At 40.8% G+C, this 15,503-nt stretch overlaps 1 protein-coding gene across 8 annotated transcripts in view; it reads right to left on the bottom strand.

Annotated features, from left to right (window-relative positions):
• SLC4A8 (solute carrier family 4 member 8) overlaps positions 1-15,503 on the bottom strand; it is a 141,672-nt gene that overhangs the window by 15,958 nt on the left and 110,211 nt on the right. For 7 of the 8 annotated variants that reach the window (XM_049883109.1, XM_049883111.1, XM_049883110.1 and 4 more), the window contains 7 exons: positions 15,198-15,443; positions 12,734-12,839; positions 11,973-12,134; positions 8,866-8,979; positions 6,168-6,329; positions 4,777-5,028; positions 1,449-1,517 (listed from right to left, as the gene is read on the bottom strand). In XM_049883109.1, the coding sequence (XP_049739066.1) occupies positions 1,449-1,517; positions 4,777-5,028; positions 6,168-6,329; positions 8,866-8,979; positions 11,973-12,134; positions 12,734-12,839; positions 15,198-15,443 (1,111 nt within the window). Of the gene's footprint in view, positions 1-1,448; positions 1,518-4,776; positions 5,029-6,167; positions 6,330-8,865; positions 8,980-11,968; positions 12,135-12,733; positions 12,840-15,197; positions 15,444-15,503 lie in introns of those variants that run through there. The other variant, XM_049883114.1, reaches the window with a different exon arrangement.

The following is a 15,503-nucleotide window of genomic DNA, read 5'->3' as shown; positions in this document are numbered from 1 at the left end:
TTCAAAAGACGACTGGGCAAGAGCTGCCTTCCCAAAGTAGAGCTGACCTTAATGACATTAATGGAGTCAAGCTTTTGGGACCTTCATTTGCTGATGTGGCACAACTCAAAATGAGAAGAAACAGCTGCAAACATCCATTAATAATAGGAACATGAAATGTATGTAGTATGAATCTAGGAAAATAGGAAATCATCAAAAATGAAATGGAACAAATAAACATCAATATCCTAGGCATTAGTGAGCTGAAATGAACTGGAATTGGCCATTTTGAATCAGACAATCATATGGTCTGCTATGCCAGGAATGAGAAATTAAAGAGGAATGGTGTTGTGTTCATCATCAGAAAAAACATTTCAAGATCTATCCTGAAGTACAATGCTGTCAGTGATAGGAAAATATCTACATGCCTACAAGGAAGACCAATTAATACAACTAGTATTCAAATTTACACACCAATCACTAAGGCCAAAGATGAAGAAATTAAAGATTTTTACCAACTTCTGCAGTCTGAAATTGATCAAACATGCAATCAGGTTGTATTGGTAATTACTGATGATTGGAATGTGAAAGTTGGAGACAAAGAAGAAGGATTGGTAGTTGGAAAATATGGCCTTGGTGATAGAAACGATGCCAGATATCAAATAATTGAATTTTGCAAGACCAATGACTTCTTCATCAGAAATACCTTTTTCACCAACATAAACAGTGACTATACACATGGGCCTCACCAGATGGAACACACAGCAATCAAACTGACTACATCTACGGAAAGAGATGATGGAAAAGCTCAATATCATCAGTCAGAACAAGGTTAGGGGCTGACTGCAGAACAAATCATCAGTTGCTCATATGCAAGTTCAAACTGAAACTGAAGAAAATTAGAACAAGTCCATGAGAGCGAAAGTGGAACCTTAAGCATATCTGGCCTGAATTTAGAGACCATCTCAAGAATAGATTTGATGCATTGAACACTAATGACCGAAGACCAGACAAGTTGTGGAAGGACATCATACATGAAGAAAGCAAGAGATCATTAAAAAGACAGGAGAGAAAGAAAAGACCAAAATGGATATCAGAAGAAACTCTGAAAGTTGCTCTTGAACGTCAAGTAGCTAAAGCAAAAGGAAGAGATGATGAAGTAAAAGAGTGGAATAAAAGATGTCAAAGGGCGGCTCAAGAGTTTCCTAAGTGCTAATAATTATCTGTTGAGTAATTAATGATTGGAACCATATCATCAAGCCAGACCACCCTGGGAGTCTCTGTACCCTCATGCCAACGTGACTTTATTTTGCCCATATTCAAAGAAATGTATAAAATAGCAAACCAGCAAGGCCAGGAAATAGTTTCTAAAGAATTGGTTTGTGCTTCCCTTGGGTAGCCATTCTTCCCTAGCCAGGACAAGTTAGCTGACAGTGAGAAGACACTGCCCTTGCTGAATCGTGCGATACCTGAATTCCCTGTAGTGAAGAGACTCCCATATAGAGGAAAACTCCATAGAGTACTGGCATCGGAATAAACTGGAGACAGAAGGACAGAAGAATTGGGAATTAAATTTTATATTATGCATTGCATACTTAAGACAATATAAAACTTTAAATCTTCAAGAAAGAAACAAAGTCACAAAATTGCTACATAAATGCATTAGTTTCTGTTGCCTTTGCATGACTTAGGACTAGAAGCAAAAGCAGAAGTTGACAATGATAAAAATCATTTCATTCCAAGATAATCACACTGAAAAGTGTAACCTGGACCTGGTTAAATCATAGGCCTAACATCTTACCCCCTCTGACTCTTTTCCTTACATGGGAATGGGCAGACACACACACACAGATACACGCCTCTCTTTTACAGAACTGATACCTTTTTAATCTTTTTTAATCACACAAGCATCTCTCCAAGGATTTGATGTATTTTAAAATAGACTAAAAAAGTTTCCCCGTTTACTGAGTAGGAAGTAGGAGTAGGAAGGTATCTCGTCAGACAGGGAATAATTTGGGGGGATATATTAATAATGTTAATATTATTATATTGCACTTGGATATGTATGCAGCACTTGAATATAATTTTGCCAAGCACTTTCACATCTATCAACCTATGTAATCTTCAGAGAAGCACCAGGAAGCAGGGAAACGAGGCCAGAGAATCAAGGCAAGGAAAGTCTCAGAACTGAAGACCAAACTTGACTTGCTTTTTTTCTGGGGCTAAAGAATATTCCCAAACAGAATAGCAGAAGTTCCCGTGAGTGAGGGGAGGTAGAAAGAACATATCTGTTGAGTGCCTACACATGCTAGGCACCATGATTAGAAGTTTACATATATTAGGGCAGTAAGCCTTCACAAAGGAGTCCTGTGCCTCTTAATTATAAACCCTTTTACAAATGAAACACAGGCAGAGCAGCTCTAGAACCTGCCTAGCATGCACCATGGAAATGGTAGAGCCAGTAGGTGCCTGTGTATGTAGTTCTGAACAACTTGGACAGGAACGCAGACAAATGAAAGCTGGTGACATTGGGACGGTGATATCACGGTGCTTTCTTGAGTGTTTCTGTTAGTTTCTCTTAATGTTGTAACAGCGTTAAAGCAATTTCTGTTGACTGTAAATAAAAAGGTAACTAGGAAAAAAAAATTCCCAAACATAATTCATCTCAGAATTAGAAAATCCCCACTGGATTTTATGTTGGTCCAGCTCTAGAGTGAGTAGGCCTCTCAATTAAAAATCTCGTTTGTAGAACTATGGAATGGTGTCCTAAAAGAGTCCTCCTGAGATGGTTGCAAAAAGGCCAGGCAATACCCTACCACCATGCTTTTGTGATCACACTTCTGGAGGAGCAATAACCTTTGGTTTCCCCCAGCTGGCACCAAGACCAAGGATGGGAGTGGCAGTGGGGCTGTGGGCTATGAAGAGAGGTGGCAAGGTTAAGTATAAAGTATGGGGACAGGAAGATGGTTCAAGAATGTTTACCATCCCTTTCAATTACCATTCCTCTTGCCCACGAAGACCACTTGCAGTGCAGGCCAAAAAGAGGAGAGAGGAGAACATGCTCCAGAATGGTTGGGGCTTAGAAATACAGCTAAAGAAGTTTCCTTTTCACCCCTTTTTCTCAGGTGCAGGCCTTATACTTACAAAAAAATAGCAATTTTCTCATGTTCAAGGTATCTGCCATCTTTCAAAAAAAAAACAAACAAAACTCCCACATCTCATGCCAGCCACTGCTCCTTTTTCTGTTCCTTTTTCTGCTCACACATTCCCCTTACTTCCTCATCTCCTATTCACTCTTCAGCCCCCTGTAATCTGGCTTCTGCACCGTCATTCCAAGTTAAATTTCCGTGTTGCCAAATCCAGTGGCAACTCCTTGAAACAACTCCCCTCTTTTAACTTCCTGATACCACACCCTCTTCCTCTCCCTCTTATCTCTGTCAACTCCTTCTGAATCTTCTCTATCCAACCTCTAAGTATTGGAGCTCCTCAGACTCTTGTCTTCTGATTCCTCTTCTCCTTTATATTTCTCTTTTATATCCACCCTTCTCCTTGCATAATCTCATCTATTCCCTTGGCTTTCAATACTACCTATATGCTGTTGACTCTCAAATTTACACCTTTAGTCCAGAACCTTCCTGTACCATCTTTACTCAGATGCCTCCTGACATCTCACTGATAATCCAGTCAAGCCCCACCCCTCACAAAATCGCTTCTTCCTTTATGCAGTCTTCTCCCTCTTAATGTATGCATTACACTCTACCCAGATGGTCAAGTAAGAAACTTAGTAGGTATCTTTGATTTTTCTGTTTCCCTCTCCCTACTCCACATCCAGTTAACCAGCAAGACCTTTGGCTCTGCCTGCAAGATATATAGAAGCCATGCCTTTTTATTAATTCCTACTTCCACCACTTTCCTTATCCAATTCTTATCGTCTCTCACCTGTAATAGCCTAATTGGTCTCCCTGCTTCTATTCTTCCCCAATCCTAAAAACTTGTACTCTAGACAACAGCCAGAGTGATCTTTTAAAATACTAACTGGATCATGTTCCTTTCCTGTTAACCTTTACCATGGTGGACAAGGCCTTGCATGATCCACCCCGGCCCACTTTCCAACCTCATCTCACTGTGCTCTTGCCCTAACTCAACACCCTTGAACCTATGGCCCTTGTATTTCCACATCGCACTCCTTCCCACCTCGGGGCCTGACTAAATTGCCTTTCTTCCCTTCCTCTGTGCCCTCAGCCACCATCCATAGCATGGCTGGTTCCATATCTTCTGAAATGTCATCTCCTCAGAGAGGCCTCCTCTGACCACACTAACTAGAATAACACCCTTTATTATCTATAGGTAGCGCCCCTGGGTGGTACAAATGGTTAAGTGCTTAACTACTAACTGAAAGATTGGCAGTTCAAACCCACCCAGAGGCACCTCGGAAGACCGTCTTGTCGATCTGCTTCCAAAAATTCATGGCCTTGAAAACCCTATGGAGCACAGTTCTACTCGGAAACACGTTGGGTCACCATGAGTTGGAATTGACTTGATGTCAACTAGTTTGGTTTTGGTTATCTATAGTACCATAGAGCACTATAGATTTCCTTTAATTTATCACATTCTATAATTAACTTTTTTTTTTTTTTAACTACATATTATTTGTCTTGCCACACTAGAATAAGCTCTTTGAAGGCAGGGGTTTATGCGTGTGCCTGTTTGGTGTACCATTGTATTCCTATCATATTGCAGACTGCCTGGCATAAATCAGGCACTTGATATTTGCTGAACAAGTGAATTAATGATTACCTTTAGTACAGTCGTCATGAAGACTGAGCAACCCATCAGCACAAAGATCATAAGGCCTGTCACTCTCTGCTCTCGGATGCCCAAGAACTTGGGCTGTTCTCCTGGAGCAGAGCACTCAGATTCCAGCTTGAGGCTATTCACATGTGTGATGGACAGGACAGTTGCAGCGACGAACCAGGGAAGACCCATGATGGAGCAGACACCCAGCATGATGGCTACCATCAGCAGGTCCAGGTGGTAGCCACAGCCTTTCTGTGGGGAAACAGAGTCTCTGTCACCAGCAGTGGGCAGGCTGCAGTGGGCCACAGAACAGTGAGCTAAGGGTTTCAGGTCCAACACAGAGAGAGGTTAATGGGTAAGAAGAAAGGGGTCCAGGGATCCCAAAGGAGTCTTGTAGCCCCTCCTGGTTAGGAGAGGACAGGGAAGAAAAGGGAATACCTTAGTCGGTCCTTTACACACTAATATCCATTCTTTATCCAAGTGTCCTCGGATCTCACCCTGATCTTACGTGCCCAAAGATCCACCCTTCTCTGGCAGAGTAGCCAGAGTTCAAGCCACATCTGGACCACTCTAGATAATAGACACTATAGGAGTTGGGGATAAGTTCTTTATTGGGTTCTTAGAATCATTGCCAGGTTTAGATGTTGCCTATCTTGAGTAAAGGAAAGAATAGAGATGGAAGGCATAAAGTCTCTCGCTAATAAATATACTGGAATTAACCCTACCCCTCTAGGATCCAGGGAGCCCTGGTGGTGCAGTGGTTAAAGTGCTTTGCTGCTAACCAAAAGGTTGGCAGTTAGAACCCACCAGCCACTCAGCAGGAGAAAGATGTGGCAGTCCGCTTCTGTAAAGATTTACAGCCTTGGAAACCCTGTGAGGCAATTAGAACTCTGCTGTATGGGGTCGCTATGAGTTGGAATCTACTTGACAGCAGTAGGTTTGGTTTGGTTTGACTCTAGGGTCCTTGTTCTAAAAATTCAATCTGGAAACCCCAGTAATGGATACCAATGGGAAGACAGTTGCCTCTAGATGACAGTGGCCTAGACCCTGACTTAAACCTAAAGAAAACAAGTTGTCCAGCTTTCTAACCCAGAGCATGTATCTATATAGGGATCACCAGGAATTCTGCTCACCCACCTTCCCCACAGGTTTGAGGACAGAGTAATGGAGTCCAAGCTTTTTTTTTCCACATCATTCTGCTATGCTCTGCTCTAGTCTCATCCCCAAACCGATCTTTGTCATTAATGGAGGGAGTGGAAACTTCTTATGACCCCCCTTCCATGGCTACTTTTATCCAGGTGCTACAATTCCTGGTCCAGATGGGCTTACCCTGAAATCAAAAAAATGTAACAGGCTGCCATTGGTCCTTCTAGGTCAGAACCTCTTATTACCTTGAGCTTGTGTTCCTTCCTGTTAATGATGACAGCTGTGATCTGCTGATCCATAAATATTAAGATTGTGCAGAGAAGAGCTGGGATAATAGCAGCTATCACAGTCCACCAGGGATTGGGGCCAATAGGACTAATAATCCACCCCCGATCATCCCTTGTTGGCTATGGGAAACAAACAAAACAAACAAGGCTTTTTGTATTTTAAATTAACTACAGACATTAGGGAAAAACAGATCAAACTGAATCACAACATCCACATTTCTTTTTAGTCTTGAATGAGAATCGTTTATATATATACATAATGTATACATAATATTTAATATATAATAATATATTAAATATATAGAGAGAGAGAGAGAGAAATTTCTTAGAAAATCTATGACTTTGTTCCAAATCTCCTTACACAGTCAATCCTCTATTATCAACTTCCTGTGGAATATTCATTATACCTACACTTCCTTCCACCTATTTCCTAAGCCCCAGGGTACCAACAAAGCAACTTTATCTCAACATTAGCCCAAGAAAAATATAATTCACAACTAAATCTGTTGTTAAAAATTTTTTAAAGACTTCCAAAGACAAATATAAATAGCTTAGACGATTCTCCTCACTACTCTCCTCCAGAAGTCATACAATGTGTGTCTATAGCACAGATGAAGGCAAAATGGAGCCAGTTGCATAGAATCTCTGGGCTTAGATTGAATTGGTCCAGGAGCCTTCTATCAGCAGTGAATACAGGGGCCCAGGCACCAGAGACTTCAGAGAGGGGTCCAAGACTGCTGAACTTGGGGACTTGTTTGATCTAGGACCCTCTCAAATGCTCCTGCCAGACTACAGTTCAGGGTGTTCATGACATACCTGAACTCTCCTAGTTTCTGAGAACCCCCCAGGTACTCTGGTTAAGAGAAGTTCACCCTACAGTCCAGGAAGATAAAAGGCCAGTGATACGAATTGCCAGAATTGACCAAAACTCAGCAAACAAAGCAAAGACTTTTATGCCTAAAGCATTTGGTTCCATATCAGTCATGACTCCAGGATTCAAGACTTTTCAATAATACTGCCAGGTATCATATCATGAGGGGTTATTTTCTAAAAGTGTACAGAATCTGTTTCCTTAGTAACAATGTTTTAAAAGGTAGTTAAACATTTAGGCCAACATAAAAAACTTATTAAACAAGGAGCTTTAACCCATTAGTAATAATACTAGCTTTCAGATTGAGTCTTGGGAGCTGAGGGCCCATGTGGTATTAATAGGAAAGGCAAGAAGAAAGAAAATTTCTTTTCTGCTTCCTGAAAGCTGGACCTGTCATGAGCAATGTTTTCTCTGACATTCTCCCATTTCTCTTTCTTACCTCTTTCCTATCTCCCAGATGCCTCCTTCCAGATGTCTCAGAACTCAGTCCTTCTGACTATCTTAAGCCTACCCAACAGGATACCTCCCCAAGGACTGCTTATTCCTCCCAAATTACCTGTTTTTACAAAAAAATCCATTCTTTCTGCAGGGGTGACCTCAGCTAGGTATTAGAAAGCTGATTGTCCTCATTCACACAAAGGTGAGAAAGACATATTCTCAGAGGTATTATATTTTTAAAGAGGGTGTTTGTTAACTCATAAATTTCTAAGTGGTAACATTTTAGCAAATTCAGTAAAATAAAATGTAAATTTTTCAGGCAATATGGAAAAAGATATTTTTAACTAGGACTGCTACAGGAAGAGAGGGAAAAAAGAGAAAGGGAAGCCAAAGGTTGTGTGTATGGGGTATTTACAAGTCAGGGACGGCCTTTATTCCATCTGCCTTCTCCCCGGCCTCCTCAACCTCTTATTTTATGATTCCCAGCATCACCAAGGAAACCCTGGTAGCATAGTGGTTAAGAGCTAGGGCTGCTAACCAAAAGGTTGGCAGGTGGAAACTGTATGGGGCAGTTCTACTCTGTCCTATAGGTCACTATAAGTCGGAATCTACTCAACGGCAATGGGTGGCAGCATCACTGAGTATGCCCAGTTTTCTCTCCTCTGCTCTTCAAATCTCTGTGGGGATCTATGGAACTGAGCTCAACTTTCCCATCTTTTCTCTTTACTCAATTCATGCCCCAAAACTGAAGTAGATTTAGAGTTTCTATTTACTGATTGTTTATTTTACTTTTAGTGTAGGTTTTTTGAAAAATACCATAGATTATGTGGAGGTATATAAACAAAGAATGAAATCAGGTTAAAGAGATTACTCTTCCTGAAGCCCCTCTTAGTTCCATTTCCCTCAGCAATGACAAGATCCTTGAAGGAAGGGACTGAGAACTTTAGTTTTTTCATCCTTCCCAATGCTCTTAACTAGTTGATGCTCACCGAAAGTGCTATTAACGCAGACTTGTTCTAAGGACCCACATTACCACAGTGTCTGGCATATATTTATATAAACGTACACATTCCACTGTTTTAAATCTTAACATGTTAAAACAGTAAGTGGCATTAGTGATAATAAATAATGCTTTCCATTAGTTAAATCACCTTAGTTTTTCTGTTCTATGTTCAGCTAAGGCTGAAGAGTTTGCTTTTCTGAATAGCAAGACATAAATAACAAGGGCCATTTGGAGGACTACAAAAAAAATCTCATGATTGTGATATGGAAAGGCCTTTGAAATCAGCTTAGGATCAGAGTCTATGAGACTACATGAGGACACCAAGCACTGTGAGATCTGTTTACCTTGAACACACTAGGAACTTGAAGCTTTGGTGATGGGACTCCAATCAAAAAATCAATAATCACCATCGTCAAGATAGTGAGGAAAACGGCAAAGTCACTCACCATGGAGCGTACCTGTCAAGAGAAAAAATTGGAAAATGTTTTAGTAGGACTAACAGGGTAAAAAAGAACTTAGGATTGTAAAAGTTTTCAAAATCCTCAGAATAATGCTTTAATTATATAGTTGAATTAATATATGCATATTTAAACAAGAATATATTAATACACCCAAATCAATGACCATGAAGTGTAGATATAATGGAGGAAAAAGAACACTCTGACAAACTCTAATGTAACCCACCCCAATCTCTGAAGAGTTCTGTTTGGGGCATCTAGGTCTAAGTTTAGGCTCTAGTTCTAAAAACTTGGAATAAGGTTTTTTGAGACCAGCCAATGTCCATTTGCACCACATGAGATCTTGGCATCACCATCAACTCCTCTTCTCCCTAATACAAAGCATCCAATCTATCTGCAAGTCCTGTTGGCCCTTCAGAACATATACTGAATCTGAACACTTCTCGCCACCTCCACTCTTCATACCCTGGTCAAAGCCACCATCATCTCTCGCCTGGGTAACTGCAGCTGCCTCCTACTCCTGCTTCTGTCCTTGTCCTGTACAGTCTTCTTTGAATACAGCCACTGGAGTGATAATACATAAACATAAGTCAGACCGTGTCATTCCTCTGCTCAAAACCCTGAAATGGTTCCTCATTTTACTAAGTTCAAACCCAAAGGCCCTTCTGTGGCCTATGAGACCCACATAAACTGGTGTCTATCATCTTCCTGATCCCAGCTCCTACTCTTTTCCTCCTCCTTCACTCTGTGCAAGCCACACAAGCCTCCTTTTGTTTCTTAAACATGTCAGGCTCACTCCCACCTCAGAGCCTCTGTATTTGGTGATCCTTCTAGCTAGAACGCTCTTCCTCTAGGTAACCTCTTGGTTTCTTATCTCCTTTAGGGTCACTCAAGTGTCACCTTGACATTCAAGTGTCAAGTGTGAGGTCTTCTCTGTTGACCCTATTAAAAACTGGTCATCTTCCTCTACCCTATCACTTCCCGTACCCCTTTCCTGCTTTATTTTTCTCCTTCACACTTATCAGAGTAAAGGACAAAAATAATAACAACATACATCCTACTTTGACTTAAGGGGTTTTTCTTACCCATGAAGCCAAAAATTAACTATAAAAAGTCTGACCCAAACCGCAGAAGTATTGAGTTGTTTCACCGCAAACTGCTCTGCACCATTGTAAATTTGTCTTTTTGGCTAGAAAAGGGTACTCAATAACAAAACCATTATCTCATAATTTAATGAAAAAAAAAAAAAAAAGGTGGGCTTCCTCAATTTGAATTCACTAGTTTTTTTCATACCTACAAAAGGGTACAGGGCCAAATCTTCAGGAGTTTCCTTTTTAATGCTATATCAGTAACCATTAAGTACTTGGTCACCTTGGAAACTTGTATTTATTAAGAAAAAAATATTTAAGTTTCTGTAAAATCTCCAATCCTCAAGAGTGCTTCTTTTTCTTCAATTCTTTCATGTGAGGAGACTTGTGCTTCTCCAATTTGCAAATTGTTTATTAATGATGAAATAATCAAATATCATATCACTTCTTGAGTTAATTCAAAGGTTTATTTTTAACAGTTGTAAGTAGTCTACTTTCAGCCGATTGTTTTTAGTAACAAAATGACCTCCCTGCATGCATACAGATCAACTACTCAGAATGAACTTTATGTTTCTATTTCTTTGAGTTTTGATTATTTTTTTAATATCGCCATTTTGCTAGGGATTCCCATCCAGTTTAAGACTTGCCCTCAGATGACTGTACCACTTTATAGTTTAGTGTAGCTTTAATAAATACAGTACCCACCAAATGCCCAGTGCCTACCTTAGTCAGAACTTCCAACAGAGATAGAGCAAAACATATCTTAGCTAGATTTAAGCACTAACACCTTAAACTGACTCTGTTTTCCTTTGAAACCTGAGGTTTCCAGCTCCCCTCCCAGGTTTTGGTAGTTCTTCTTGGAATATTACATAAACTCTCTGAACTTCTCCTAGCCCATCTTGACCATCCTGGAGCCCAGTGGCCCTTCTCTTCTCTGAATTGCTTCAGCATTTACCTCCCAGTTTGGCATCCAACTATTTACTACTCTCTCAAATGGCATCTAATTGCTTCATGTGTTTTCCCTTCTTACCTGGTCGCAGACAGCATGCCCTAAACTTCCCTTGTATCCCATGTAGCACTTAACCCAGGCCTGAGCAAACAGTACATAACTGTCACTTACTCTTTGTCCAGGTAGGAAATAAAGACCCAGAACTTATTGAATATGTGCTCCCTTTAACTACTGTGTGGGTTCACTGAGGCCTAAGAATGAGTTTTAGTCATGTATGAGCATGTTGGCTGCTGCTGTCAATGTTACTAGGGATTTCATAAGCTTTTGCAAGAGCTATCCCTGGGAGAAGACTTTAAGGTCCCTTAAGTATCCAAGCTGATCACCCCAATTTATCATATTCCAGAGCCAGCTCTAGCTATTGCATGCTAAGTGTGCCAGCATTCTGGAAATGAAACTTAACAGTATTCTGGAAGTGAGACTTAAAACCTTTTGAAGAACACTACTGCCACCTTAAACTCAAAAAGTTTAAATCAAAGGACTTTTAAGGAAAAGGTGATGGTGGAACAAGATGATGAACACAACTAATGTCATTGAACCGTGCATGCGAAGATTACTGAAATGTCAAATGTTTTGTTACATATATATTTACCACAATAATTAAAAAAAGAGTGAAAGAAAACCTGAATAAATACCATGTTCCTAAATGGGGGGATAAAGCTTTTAAGCCTTAGCCCCTCATTCCAAGCTACACATCTATAAAAGAGGCTGACAAACACCGGAAGAGAAAGCCACAGTGAGGCTCCTCAGGACATCTGGAGCTCTCCACCCACCAAACAAGCAGCATGGAGTCTGAGAAAAGCTCTATTATATTAGGATTCAAACACAGAAGCAACATATGCCCATTCAGCACTCCCTGGTTAAATGTGGATTTGGGTTAATCAAGACAAGCTACCTACTCTGGTTGGGAAATAGCGGCTCGTCTTGAACGTCTTTAAGGTGCTGGAGAGGATGAAGGTGGTAAAAAAGAGAATGCAGGACCAAAAGAGCACATCAGGAGTATAGGGTCCATGATGGCCACATGCAGATCCCATGAACTCTCCATGCATCTCCTGGCATTCCTGGAGGAACAAGCATTCTGGGTGATTAAAGACAGGCACAAGGAAATAAATAGCTGCTATCTTCTGATTCCATCGCCCACTATCATCCCATGATTGCTGGGGAATACAGGCTGCCAGCAGCACCCTCTTGACCTCTATGTAACTGTGGGGCTCTCGCTTGTACAGGTTCCAAGCAGGTGACCATTTATGGTCCTAATACTCTTTCGAGAATGAAACAAGAACTGCCCTGAGAAAACACTACTTTCAGGGCCCTGCAAGGGCCCCAGAAATTTTGTATTGTTTCTATTAAAGAGGCCTCCAAACCTGGATCTGCCCCCTGCCCTGCCTGGTATCATCCCCACATAACTTTAGTGCAGGACCCCCAGGCAGGGTATATGTGGGAGATAACAGAGGGGTTATCTTATTTTCCTTTTATATGCAAGAAAACTTTGGAAAGGGAAAAGATAGTCTGTAAGAATTAATACTAAAAAAAATAATAATAATAAGCTTTACTTCCGAAAACACCAGAGCTTGCCAAAGAGCTACCCTGCTTCCACTTAGAAGTTCTTCTCAAACCTGATGATCACGATGCTAGGGCATCTGACAGCTCCCAGACTTACACTAACAGTCAGGTTAGCCCAACTGATGTGTGTTGCCACAATGTCATGGTCCTTCCAGAACTGTAGAGTGTGATTGTTTGGATTCTCTGGGAGAGTACACCTGCAGCTGAGGGGAAAAGAAGAAACATTCCTGAAGAAAGCAACCAAATATTAGACGATTTTATCCATGATTAGGCTAAAGACTCTGTCAGAGCCTGAGTTGTTTGTCCTGCCTTTGCCTACTTCAGACCCTGAGGTTGGTCCTATTGGTTAAGGTTCATCTGTAGGTCCAACTACACTCCAATTTTTTAGTCAGTCATTACTAAAGATAGACACAAATCAGTGCATAGGTCTAGGGTTAAACTGTGCTGACAACCAAGCTTGGCATCTGATGTGCCCAGAATGATCCCTGGGTAGTTCCTTTGCTTACCATAGTCCCTTCCCATAAAAATAAATCAACATAGCAAGGAGAACCTGACCCCAACTAAGTTCTCAACAGCTTTCTCCAAGACTCAATAGCTTGCTCTCTACAATCCCTACCATGTTTCTGCTCTGAAAATTAGAGTCTCCTGGAATTATGATGCAAGCTCTTTTTGACACTGCACTGTCCCCTGCGATACCTCATCTCACGACCTTGGACATTTCCAGGCTGCTTTTGTTGGAACCAGACCTGGCAGCTATGTTAGCTTCCCCTAGCCTTCTCATCCAGACCAAACTTACTTCTTCTGTCCCACTGACCACCATGTTGCCTCTCAGTCCCAGCATGTTCTCTGCCTACCAGTATGATCAACTGACATGGCCATCCCTGACCACTTTGTTTCATCTGCAAATTTAATTTAATGATCGTACCTTCTAAGAGGTAGCATGACACTAAACTAACAAAACCAAACCCAGTGCCGTCGAGTCGATTCCGACTCATAGCAACCCTATAGGACAGAGTAGAACTGCCCCATAGAGTTTCCAAGGAGCGCCTGGCGGATTCGAACTGCTGACCCTTTGGTTCGCAGCCGTAGCACTTAACCACTATGACAGCAGGGTTTCCAGCATGACACTACTAAGATTCAAAATAATCTCAATGAGTTAGAATAATAGGAGGAAACCAACAAAATGAAAAGTAACAGGGAAGGATTTAAAGTCCTACATTTTAGGTTTAAGAAATCAATTCCACACATATTAAAAGAAAATCATTTAGAGTTGAGGAATTTGGCTTCACATCAGCACTATATGAACCAACAGTGAAATGCAACTATGAAAAACACCACTTTGAGCTTTATTAAGGAAGAATTACAGTATCAATACCCAAAGTCTATTTAATCCAGGGGTAGTCACTTTTATCTGTCTGCTCCTACTAAAATATAAGCTTCATGAAGGTAGATCTTTTGTCTGTCATGCTCACCACGATGCTTCCAGAGTCTAACACAGTGTTTGTCACATAATAAGCACTCAATAAATATTTGTTAAATGAATAAATGAATGATAAAAAGAAACCAAAGAATGAACCTTACAGAAATCGAGATTCCAGTACTGATTAGCTATCTACTAGGCTTCGAAGATTATGCTCCCTAATGGTTTTTCTTTTGTAGTAAAATAATTTTTAAAAGTCTAATAATTTTTTTCTCTTCATTCTCATTTTAAAATGGTTAATGAATGAATAACTAGAATAGATAACAGTGTATTTGTGGCTAATTGGCAGATGCCTCCAGGGTGTGTGCTCTCTCTTCTTAGGCAGATTCAGATTGAAATTATTCGCTTCCCACCCAGACCCTCTACATCAGAACTGTACAGCCAGAAAGGACTGAACTTGATGTTCAGAGCTAAGGGAAGAGGACCATTAGTGATAATTTGGAGAATACTGCTCTAGAAGAGAAATGATTCATAGGACCAGAGTCTTCAAGATGTTTAAAAACCTAGCCAGATATTGGTTTTCCTTTCCAGCTGATCCAAGCTACATTGAACACATGAAGAAAACACAATCTCTTGAATTGAAATGTAGTAAGTAAATAGGTTTCTAGACCTTTATGATACAGAGTAAGAGGCCCCTGAATCTTCAAGGAATTACTAATATATCTCTACCTAATGATTTCTAAGAATTGCCTATACATACTTTCAGAGAAAGAGTCACTCGCTCACGAGAACATGGTCCAGGGTCTTACGAGTCCTTGTAACAAAAAAGTTCTTCCTAATAGCTAACTCAAATTCTTCCCGCTACATTTGCAGCCTATTTTTCTTTCAAGGCCTGGAATCAAGACATGCTCTGGAAACCATTTCTTGAGTCTCTCTGGGTTTTGCTCTTAGTCTACCCTCTCCGTCATCATTTTTTATTGTTCTTCTCTGGCAGAACTCCAAGTCTCCTCATCTATGTCTAAGCTCTGTTTCCCAGACAGCCAAATTCCTTAACAGAAGCTACAGGCACTGCCTGGAACACTACATCAACCATTAAACACAGGTCCTTTGCTCATTAAAAAAAAGCAGAAAGCACACTTACTAATAGAGGCTAAGGTGGTCCAGCTGGCTGTGCATGTGGATAGGGTAGGTCTCTGCCAGGTGAATCAGCTTTTCTATGGCTTCATAGATGAAAATAATGCAAATCAGGGAAGCAAATGCTTCTTCGGTGAAGCGGGTAATGTAGCAGACAAGGGAACTGGCATCAGTTGCCACAAGGACAATACACAGGAAGGCGGTCCACAGTCCAATACAAGCTCGCAGGGAGAGGTATGAAAGAGCGTAGTCTCTGAAACAAAACCAAAGTTCATCAAAAAGTATGGATGGAAGACTGGACAGTGGGTAGGAG

Source organism: Elephas maximus, chromosome 4 (assembly GCF_024166365.1).
Source record: "Elephas maximus indicus isolate mEleMax1 chromosome 4, mEleMax1 primary haplotype, whole genome shotgun sequence".
NCBI classification, from domain to species: Eukaryota; Metazoa; Chordata; class Mammalia; order Proboscidea; family Elephantidae; genus Elephas; species Elephas maximus.
This window is presented reverse-complemented; position numbering and strand designations above follow the sequence as displayed.